Source organism: Bubalus kerabau, chromosome 6 (assembly GCF_029407905.1).
Source record: "Bubalus kerabau isolate K-KA32 ecotype Philippines breed swamp buffalo chromosome 6, PCC_UOA_SB_1v2, whole genome shotgun sequence".
Classification (NCBI taxonomy): domain Eukaryota; kingdom Metazoa; phylum Chordata; class Mammalia; order Artiodactyla; family Bovidae; genus Bubalus; species Bubalus kerabau.
Window position 1 is genome coordinate 18,518,781 of NC_073629.1, and position 11,345 is coordinate 18,530,125.

General features: G+C 44.9%; 1 protein-coding gene across 1 annotated transcript; it reads right to left on the minus strand.

Annotated features, from left to right (window-relative positions):
* Positions 1–374: 374 nt before the first annotated feature.
* Positions 375–2,863, minus strand: LOC129654725 (cornifin alpha-like). The gene is made up of 2 exons (XM_055584253.1): positions 2,817–2,863; positions 375–1,772 (listed from the first exon to the last, which is right to left on the minus strand). Exon 2 carries the CDS (start codon positions 1,757–1,759, stop codon positions 1,274–1,276), a length of 486 nt encoding a protein of 161 aa, XP_055440228.1. The 5' UTR covers positions 1,760–1,772; positions 2,817–2,863; the 3' UTR covers positions 375–1,273.
* Between the last annotated feature and the right edge of the window lie 8,482 nt (positions 2,864–11,345).

Sequence of the window (11,345 nt, forward strand, 5' to 3'; positions counted from 1 at the left end):
AGCTGAGGCACAAGGGAAACCCATTACCTCAAACCCTGCCCTTTGGTGACCTCCTGTTCATTCTCTGTATCTTTGAATCTGTTTCTGTTTTTTGGTATTTGTTTTTTAAAGACTCCACATATAAGTGAAATCATACAGTATTTGTCTTTCTCTATGTGACTTATCTCACTTAGCATAATACCCTCTGTGCCCATACATGTTGCTGCAAATGGCAAGATTCCCTTCTTTATTATGGCTTATTAATATTCCATTGTGTGTGTATATATCACATCATCTCTATCCACACATCGATCAATGGACACCTAGGTTGCCTTTTGTATCTTGATTATCTGCTCTCCCTCAACTTTATCTTAATTTTGGCCTCATATGTATTAACCTCTTTTCCTTCTTAAATGTGCCTAAACTTTTCTTTTCCATTTTTATTTACTGCATTTGCTCTTATGTTCTACTCTGAGAAGTACCCTGTGTGTGTGTTTTGTAATTTGGGGGATCTGTGTGTGTGTCTGTGTATGAGTGTATGGGTACGTATGTGTGGATGAAGATGTGTGTGTGTGTTTGTGTCTGTGAATGTGTTTAAGAGCTTGGCAGGGAGAATGAGTGAAGAATAGATAATCATGATGGAACAGGAATAAAGAAATAAGAATTAAGGCAGTGTGGGTAGAGTCAGAGATGGCATGAAGCAGACACCATCTACACTTAGATATGAATAATTTACTCTTTCAAGAAGAAAGTCCTACTCTAGCTGCCCAAAGTAACAGACTCTGGCAGTCTTGCCTGCTCTCCCAATGCCAGCCTAGCAATGCTTGTGAGTATAGTCACACAGACACAGACACACACACGCGTGTTCCCAATGTCTAGATCCTTTCTGACTGCAGCTCTCACAACCAGCCCTTACTGTGGGCAGTTTCTGCTTCACGTGAAAGAACCATGAAGGAAGCTATCAGCCAGTGACACATACAGTCTGCTATCGAGTTAAACATATTTAATGGGGGCAGAGCAGGGAAGATTCACTCGATACCCCCAACCCCAACATCCTTCTTCAGATGAGCCCTGAGCAGCAGGAAGACTAGCTCAGCCAGTGAGCTTTTCAACCTGATTCAGAAGCTCAGGAACCCTCCAGACTGAATGTGAGGGAAGCTTTTTACAGGGTACAAAGAAGGAGGGGTTATGATTCAGGGTGACAGCACACTCATTGCAAGTGGGACAACAGAAGCAGATGGAGGAGATTCAGCAGCTGGTGCTCAGTTCCTCAAAGGCATGGCTGTGGACCACATTACTTCTGCTTGGTCTTCTGCTGAGCTGGCCCTGGGACGACTGGTGAAGGACATGGCTCTGGAACCTTGGGGTGGCAGGGCTCCGGAACCTTGGGGTGGCAGGGCTCCGGAACCTTGGGGTGGCACGGCTCCGGAACCTTGGGGTGGCACGGCTCCGGAACCTTGGGGTGGCATGGCTCCGGAACCTTGGGGTGGCAGGGCTCCGGAACCTTGGGGTGGCAGGGCTCCGGAACCTTGGGGTGGCATGGCTCCGGAACCTTGGGGTGGCAGGGCTCCGGAACCTTGGGGTGGCATGGCTCCGGAACCTTGGGGTGGCAGGGCTCCGGCACCTTGGGGTGGCAGGGCTCTGGCACCTTGGTGTGGCACGGCTCCTTGGTTTGGGGGATGCATGGTTCCTGGGGAGGAGGCTGGCAGGGCTGTTTCACCTGATGCTGCTGAAGCTGTGGAGGTGGGATGCAGGGCTGCTTCTGCTGGTGGGAACTCATGCTTCAAAGGAGGCTGAACTTAGAGACAGAAAAGCTGACTCAATGATTTGACTAAACAGAGAAGAAATCAAGTTAAATGCCAAACAGTTTCACTTCAGGGCCCTTTAGAGGAGACAGTCTCTGTTCCTCCTAGCTAAATTTGATAGTTAAAACATGCTTTGATAATTTCTGAGCTTTTGCAAGAGGAGGAGCTTAAAGGCAACTCATTTCTGTGCCATATCAGGGGGATTCATTCCTCGGCTCCATTTCTTCCTCAGACATGTCACGTCCCTTATCGACAAAACCCAAAACCACATATTAAGTCATTTAGAAAGTGATGTAGAAAGAGCTGCACAGTACACACCTCTAGTATCACACAGAACACCTTGTGACTTATTGGATGAGTCTAGAGTCTAAGCTCCTCTGACTTTACTCTGGCCTTTGTGTACATAGGCCTCTCTGAAATGCTTCCCTTCCCATCTCTGTGTGTCCAAATACTCCTCCATCATAGCTCACATCATGCGTCATCACCAGCAGCTCTTCTTGAGCTCCCCAAACTGCCACTGGCTTTCCTTGACCCTTCTCTGATACCAGTCACTATCTACTTTAGATTTCAGCTACGTGTGTGTACATGCATTTTCTTCTCTGCTAGGTTGTAAGTTTGCTGAGGAAGTTCTGTGACCATTTGATCCCCTCCACAGTGTCTAGCACTGTGCCTTAAGTATAATAAATATTCAGTAGAGGTCCATCTTATGAATTAAAATTTGTATAATAAGTTATCAGAAACAGAGAATAATGGTGTTGCTGAGTGTTTCCTGAGTTCTAGTGGTAACACGACCACTAATTTACCTTGAGAACTTACGAAGATTGTCCTCCTTTTTGACCCCCAGTTCCATAGCTGTCCACTGGAGGGGCTATCTTCACCAGCTCTAATATCCTTTCAAACCCAAACCAGGTTTCATTTAAAATAAAGATACCCCAGTATTCTCTCTTCAGACCTCTTACACGTGTTTGCCTCTGTCCATTTTCCAACAATGATAAAATAAAAATTTCAAATGGATTCTAATCAGAGACTCACCTGGTCCACAGAGAAGAACAGGTTGTCTGGTTGCTCCAGTCAGTTGTGAAGTCAACGGGCCAGCTGGCTTTTTATACAATGAATGAGCCCTGCCTCAAGGAAATACAATCATCGGGGGCCCCCTCTGTTTTCCTTCCTTACCTGTCAAGCACGATTCACCTGATTCCCCTCAATTATCAGTTGGCTCAGCTTTTGTGATGAAAACCACCCACTTGATATTCTTTGGCACTGGCTGTATGTCAGTGATGTCACCTGGACCTAGTTCCAATTGCCCCTCCCCCGCAGACCCAGAATAGGGCTTATCTGGGGAGGGGTGACCCACAGGCTTCCTGGAGTGTTTAATGAGCTAATTCTGAAGAAAGGATTGAGTCCTTTTGTGGTAGTGCCACTTTCCTGCTGCCTTTTTCCTTGGGATGGTTGTTCCTCATGTGCTGTGGGATAGAGCACATTTGAACAGATGAACAAGTGGGAAAGGAAGGGGATCAGATGAGCTGAAGTGGGCACTTGCCATCTGCCTTATAATGCTAGATGCTAGAGAGCATGGAATTGACTGGTTATAGAGTCCTTGTCTGAAATGTCCTACACCCTTATGTTCATCCCCCTGTCTTTCTCCTAACTCCATTAAACTACACACATTTGGAATTACTTAATTATCACCCCCCACCACCACCACCAACCTCACCCCTCTCTGACTGGTTGCTAATCTGGGTAAACCTGCTTTGCTTTCACCAACCACACCTTCACCCCTCTCCTATTTCAGAGATTTTCAAGAGCTAATTCCTTTTCTGGGATAAACTTTTCTCTTCACTCCACCCAGCCTTCGGGACATGGCCCTGCCCTCTTTCCTAACACAACTCTATACCACCCCCACCTGAAAACCTGGCAGTCTTTTCTAACCACCTTTACCCACAACCCATTCATGGAGTCCTGCAGGATGAACACTTTCCCACCTCTTGCCCACTTCCTACTCCAGACCCAGCACCTTGAGAATCTTGCTGGCTGCAATGGTTTCCTTCCTCTCTGGCTCTGTATCTTTGGGCGGGTGGAGGAGGGGTGCTTTCTGTGCATCAAAAATGTGTCTGCTCAAAACAACAGTTGTTGTTGTTCAGTCTCTCAGCCGTATCCGACTCTTTGCGACCCCATGGACTGCAGCACACCAGACTTCCCTATCCTTCACCATCTCCCAGAGCTTGCTCAAACTCATGTCCAATCAGCTGCTTATGCCATTTAACCATTTCATCCTTTGTCATCCCCTTCTCCTCCTGCCTTCAATCTTTCCCAGCATCAGGGTCTTTTCTAATGAGTCAGCTCTTTGCGTCAGGTGGCCAAAGTATTGGGGCTTCAGCTTCAGCATCAGTCCTTCCAATGAATATTCAGGACTGATTTCCTTTAGGATAGACTGGTTGGATCTCTTTGCAGTCCAAAGGACCCTCAAAAGTCTTCTCCAACATCACAGTTCAAAAGCATCAATTCAACAGTGTTCCCATAGTAATTTCTGTATCCTCATTCATTCGGCAAACGTTGAACAAGTGCTTAATATATACCTGTTATGTCTCATTCCAGGAGCATTCCCAGTATGAAAACCCCTTCCCCTCAGAGTAAGAATTCCCTAGGGTGAGGGACACAGCCTAGTTCAGAGCCACTAGTTTAATGGAACTCTGAGATCTTCACTAGATCCATGCTTCTCAAGTGATAACAGTTTGAGGCTGTGAGAGGTGAAATAACTCACTGAAGACCAAACAAGAGACCCCATGAGAAAAGGAATTCCACACAGAAATCCTGTGTTCATCTTCGTACTAGTCCATCCTTGCTCCTAATGCCTACAGAGCAAATTAAGCTCAGGCAGGAAAATGACTAAAGGTGGAAAGGGGGAACTCAGCCTTCCTGGCTTGGAGCTGAGCCCACTCAGAGTCCTGGGAAAGCATCATGTGAGTGGCAGTGTGAGGTCAGGAAGAGCCTTGCCTTTTGGGTGAGCCCTTAATATTTGCTAAGATAAATCCTCTTAAGTAGGAAAAAAGTTACTGAATGTTTAAAGTGGCTCTGGGGATAAACAGAAGGTATTTCCAGCACTTCTGAAAGTAGAAGGGGCATGAGTTAGCATAGGGCAAAGTAAGGGGCTCATCTAGTTTATCATCGCTCAGTGGACTGGGTCTGAGAGAGGGAGAGAAAGGCTGAAATGCTAAAATGTCTGTTTTGAAGCAGAGTTGTTTTCACATTGGAGGAAGTCCCAGGGGTGAAGTGACAGAGCCTAGGTGCCCTTATCAGTAATAGCATTGAGGATAGCAGAAGATACTTCTGAGCCATCTGAACAGGGATAGCTTCCCTCCACGATGGTTGGATCCTGGAGAGTCTCCTCACTATGGGCTTCTCTTTCTGGGGACATAAGAGTAGGGATTCCCTGAAGGTCCTTACACTGAAAATTTCCTCTGATGTACGCAACATGAAACTGAAGTCACTGCTTCAGAGCTGCCCTCAAAACACAAGATGTTACTAGGTGTGGCCTTTGGAGAATCCTAGTCACCCTTAAACCCAGATGTATAGATAGCTCCTCCTTCCTCTACCCCCAAACACATACCTAAATGTTTATGGAGCACATGCTGGCTCCACAGGTGGTCACCTCTTATGACCCCGAGTCCTAGAAGGGCCTCCCACTGTGAGCCCATCACGCTTGGTTCACATCCATCCATGGTGCCTGGTAAGTAGTAGCTGCTCGGTGACTTGGCAATTATAGAATGACTGACTAACTCAGTGAATGGGTGAATGAATGAATGGCATAATTTGATTTCTGAGAAGTCTCTCTTCTTTTGAAATGAGTTGAAAGGGAGAGTAAGGGTTCAGCAAAGCTTAGGGACAGGCAGCTTCCGCTGCCTTCTCCACCCAGTGTTCATGGTCAGCGGGTTTAATGATCCGTCTCCCTCTGGGCTGCTACCAGCACCATGATGACAGCCGAGCTCCTAGCCTCTCACCTCACTTTAACACCCCTCTGGGCTTGGGCTAGGTCCCTCTCTTTACCCAAACTCCTTCTCACAGACTCCTGACATAGGGGGCTTGGGGCAGAATCTGTTGCTACATTTGGTAAGATTCTCAGGCATGAGAAACCTGCTTCCTGCCCTCTGTCCTGTGGTATCAGCCAGCTTGTCTCAGGCTCTGGAGGATCTGAACCCAGGTCTGGGTCTTGGCTCTGGATGTCAAAGAATTTCCCTGTCACCCAGTACCCCACCTTGGCTGGGTTCTCCTGCCTGTCTTGACTTGTGCTTCCTGTACTCCACCCCACACTGCTCTGGATCCTGACTCTGTAACTTTCCCTTGACCCCTGACATCATTTTCCCCATTTGTTCGTCTGAAGCTCACCAGTGGTTAGCATTAAGTCAGTTCTCCCTTTCAAAGAAGGTCTGCTTTTTACCATCAGGGTGGCGTTAGCCAGTGAACCTGGCCCCATACACTTCCCACACAAAGAAAGGGCAAACTGGGTTGTTTCTGATGGTGAATGCATCTCTCAGAAATGGTCAATTCCTTGACCTGAGGCTGTGAAAGGTCAAGGAATTGACCATTTCTGAGAGGAGCTGCTGCTCCTCCCTAGTCAAAACCCAGCTCCCCTCTGGGCCAGCTGGGGAATCTTTCCTCCACTAGCTCGCTCCGAGTGTGGAGCTAGTTCCTCACTCGTGCACAGAGCAAGGAGGGGGACCCTCACACTTGTGAACACAGTGATCACACTCTTCCTTTGCTGACTGAGGACACTCCCTCCTCCTTTACTTCTCCAAGGCCCAGAGCACACAGGGACTGACTTGCCAGATTCGAAAGCCCATCATTTTAGCACAGGAACCCGTATTTAAAATATGGTAACATCTAGAAACAAGTGAGAGTTTTACTGCCACCTCCCCCTGAGCACTGTGGGGAGCTCAGGAGACCAGAATGTTGACCCCCACCGTACACTTCAGGCTTGGATGTTTAAAGGAAAACAAAGTCTATAACACACGGTGCCCCCATCTATAAAAGAAGAGGAGGAGAGGAAACACCAGACCTAGGTGTTTAGAAGCCTCCTGGATGCTTTGGCATAGGAGGCAAGAGAAGCAGTGGTTGCCGGCATGAATGCTGAGCTGGAGAGAGCATGGAAGTTCTAGTGCTGGAGAGCTTCTACCCAGCCCAGTCCCCAGGGAGCAAGAGAGAGAGGTGAAATATGGAAGGGGCACGGTCCAGGCAGCACAGCTTCTTTCGTTATTGGGATATAGCTGATTTACAGTGGTGTGCTAGTTTCAGCATGTTAGTCACTCAGTTCTGTCCCACTCATTGTGACCCCATGGACTGCAGCCGGCCAGGATGGTTAGTTTCAGGTATACAGCAAAGTGAATCAGTAATACATATATCCACTTTTTTTTTCCAGATTCTTTTCCCATGTAGATCATTACTGACTTCTGAGTACAGCTCTCTGTGCTATCCAGTAGATCATTATTAGGTATCTATTTTATATACAGTAGTGTGTATATGTCAATCTCAGTCTCCCAATTTACCCCTCCCCATCTGGCATGCTGCGATTCATGGTGTCGCAAAGAGTCGGACATGACTGAGCGACTGAACTGTACTGAACTGATCTCCTTTCCCCCTCTGGTAACAAAAGTTTGTTTTCTGTATCTGTGACTCTGTTTGTGTTTTTATAGATAAGTTCATTTGTAACATTTTAAAAAGATTTCTCATATAAATGATATCATATGATATTTGTCTTTTTTTTTCTTACTTGCTTCCTTCATGACAACCTCTAGGTCCATCCATGTTGCTGCAAATGGCATCATTTTGTTCTTTTTTATGACTGAGTGATATTTCATTGCCTATATCTATCTATATACATTGTATATATCTATATCTATATATATAGCTATATGTACCACATATTCTTTATTCACCTCTCTGTTGATGAACATCTAGGTTGCTTTCATGTCTCGGCTATTATGAATAGTGCTTCGTGGCTTCTTTAGTGGAAGAATCAGATAGAAACCTGTCTTCCTAAGAACAGAGTTCTTTACCCTCTCTCTTTTCTTTCCCCTGAAAGGATGGATAAAAATTTAAATCTGGCCTCTTTTACTCGAGGTAGGAAGAAAGAAAGGGCCAAGGTTTAGTGTCTGGCCCAGTTGTTATGCTCTTGTTAGTCAGATGACCTTGAGCAAGTTACCGAACCTTTCTACACTTCAACATCCTATTTTTTTATAATAGGAACTTTAATTGTATTTCACAAGATTACTGTAAAGATTAAATGAAATGATGCTTCAAACACTATTAGGATGAATGAATGTTGTACATAGTCATTCTTGGTAATTTGTCTGTTTCCTTTCACTTCAAATCTCATGAATCTTCTTTCTCTGTTCTGTGTGTTTTTCCTTTTCTTCTCTCAGTGTGTGTGTGTGTATGTGAAAGAGAGAGAAGGGACCCAAGGACAGGGTGCCCTTCTAGAGTGGGACCACATGCTCGGGCTTTATGGTTGCTTTATCTCCTCTCATTTTTTCTATGACACTTTCAGATGCACATGTTTGTCAGATTATATACAAGTTATTGGATAGTGGCAATGACCACACAGCCCATACTTTATTCAGGTTGGAGTGCAGGGGGTGGCTAAATTTGGTGATCATGCAATGATGTGGACATGCCCTAGGTAAGGAAATGGAGGCAGAAAAATGTAAAGGAACTCTCCCAAGAGATCATAAAAGTAGGATGTGCCAGGACACAGTCCCTTAACAACTTTGCCATATTGCTTCTCAATACTTGTGGGATATTCTATATGCTGGAGAGCTACTCTTAGAAGGAGGAGAGGGTGGCTAGGACAAGGAATAGGACAAGGAGAAGAAGAGGGAGCGGAGGGAGGAGGGGGAATCCTGGTTGGGTCCTGACATTCTCACACAGCTGAACAAGCATTTGCCTATCTGTTGTCTTTTCTAGACAGAGTTTCTCTATCTTGAAATAGAAGTAGGATAGGATATAGATGATCAAAGACATACACAGAGAGAAAGAGAGGCTACTGAGTTTTGAAATGGAATCAGGAATGGTTCAGATTTATATCATAGATAAATGCTCCACCACTGATCACTCATTGCCCCTTGGGCTGTTGAAGGGGCAGACTGATAACCACATGACTAAAAGCATCTTTGGACAGAGAATCCAAAACCCTGTTGGAGGTGACTGTTGTTTGTAGTTGTTGGTTCCCTCTTGTTTGTTCAGCTGTGCCTGCTTCATCACTGATCCACCTCTACAGAAAACACCTCCAGAGTGCAGAATGGCTTCTAGATGTCACAGATTTGAGGGGTCTTCCATGGTGGTCCAGCGGCTAAGACTCTCCTCTCCCAATGCTCGGGCCCAGTTTCAATTCCTGGTCAGGGAACTAGATCCCAGTGCTGCAACTAAAGATCTCATGCACCACGACTCAGACCTGGCACAACCAAATAAATAAATACTTTTTTAAAAACAACAATAAATTTAAAAATATAGATCACAGATTTGAAAACATAAAGTCTTGTGTTCAAGTTCTAGCTCTGCTCCTTACTAGCTGTGTGTGTGTGAGAGAGAGAGAGAGAGAGAAAGAGAGAGATTAGAAAAGTTTCTTAATAATAATAGCTCCTATTTGATTAGGGCTTCCCTGGTGGCTCAGTGGTGAAGAATTTGCTGGCCAATGCAGGAGACCCATGAGACCCTGGGTTCAATTCCTGAGTTGGGAAGATCCCTTGGAGAAGACATGGCATCTACACAGTGTTAAACTTTGTTCTAGGCACTTGACACTAATCCCTACAATATCACTGCTAGGAGTAGGTCATGAAAGCCATTTACAGATGCTGAAGCACAGAGAATGTCCCCTGCCCAAGTTTACGTGGTAAATAGGTGGAAGGGCCAAGAAACAAATTTAGCGTTGTGACTTTGAGACCTTAATCAATCTCAACTTATCTTACCAGTAAGTTAGGAACGATAAGATTTGCTTCCAGAGCTATGGTTCAGTGAGATTATATATGTTAAGTGACTATTGTAGTGAGCAGAGCATAGCAGATAGAGTCTAGATATCAAGTACATTTCTTCTCCTGAAAGTCTCAAGTGCATCTGTTGTTAGAAACTCATCTCTAGTGACTCAGAACATTCCATAATTTTCTTCATTTGTGAAGTAGTCAACCATTTATTTAACACATAGTTGCTGAATGACAACCACATGTCAAGCATGGAGTCCCAGCCTATATGAAGTCTGGTAGAGAAACGGGCAGCCTTCTGTGAGCTTCTGGGACTCAGTATCCATCAGTGAGGAATGTTCCCCTAACTGACCTAAGCATAAGAGTCACTTGGGATGCTTGTTAAAATACAGCAACAACCTATTCATCTTCATGTAATACGAGTAGCCAGAGGACACCTGGGGATCTGTATTTCTAAAGTGCTCATCAGGTGGCTTTTGTGATCAGATAAGTTAGGAAACACTAGATTCTAAACCCAATGGTTTTTCTACCTTGATTGAAATGGACATTATCTGGTATCTTTAAAAATATCCCTGTGGACTCCACTTGAGATTTATTTAATCAGTTGATTAAAAAAAAAAAAAAAGTCCTCAGAGGCAAGCAGGTTTGAAAATCATTGCTCCAACAGAATATCTCAACTCTTAGGACTTGAATGCAGACAAGAATCCCCAGTCCCATAACTCCTTCAGGTGGAAGGAGGTACAGGGTGGTGCTAATTTACTGGGGCACTTGTTGATGTTGATGTTGATGCAACTAAGTGCCTGTGGATGTGAGTGTTTGGCCTAAGGATATTGGGAACCTTGGAAAGCAATTAAGTCTCATTGAAAGAAGGCTAAGTACTTCCACATACCCTTGAACCCCCCACCTTCCCTCCAGGGAATCATCAAAACACAGGCTCAAGCTGGTTTGCCTGGGCTGGTTTTGGACTCGGTGGCCTGGAGCCAAGAGATGGTTCTGTGTCACCTACCTGTATACCATCATGCTCATGATAGTGAGAATTTTTGGTGGTGTAAGGGAAGCAAGATTTTACCTCTACCCATTTTAGGATTTTGCCTAGGACTCCTTTAAAAAACAAACAAACAAAAAAGATCAACAAGAGAAAATCAGTTTATTAATGTGTGCAGTGTACTTCACTCTAAAACAAAAAGTAACTCAGAGCTGTGGCCCAGGACTGTGGCTTGTATAGCATCTTCAACAAAGACCAATACATATATAGAGAAATGACAGGACAAAAGAAAGCAATTTTAGGCTTCCAAGGGCAGCAGACTGTGGGAAGGTAAATAAATGGGTGAGAACTAAAGGAGGAAGATTGGTTTGCAGATTCCTCTCCTGCCATCTCTGGTCTGATGAGATTCTATCTCCAGTACTAGAATTTATATTCTGTGTTTAGGCCAAAAGGGGATGGGCAGGGGGTGGATTTTTCTGTGTTTGCTGTTTCTTAATTGCCTTCAGCTTGAAATAATTTTTTATGTCAAAGAGGCATATCTGGGGTGACATATTCTTATTTCCTTCAGTGGATTAGAGGTCTATGCCTCCCACCTCCAGGAAGCTTCTG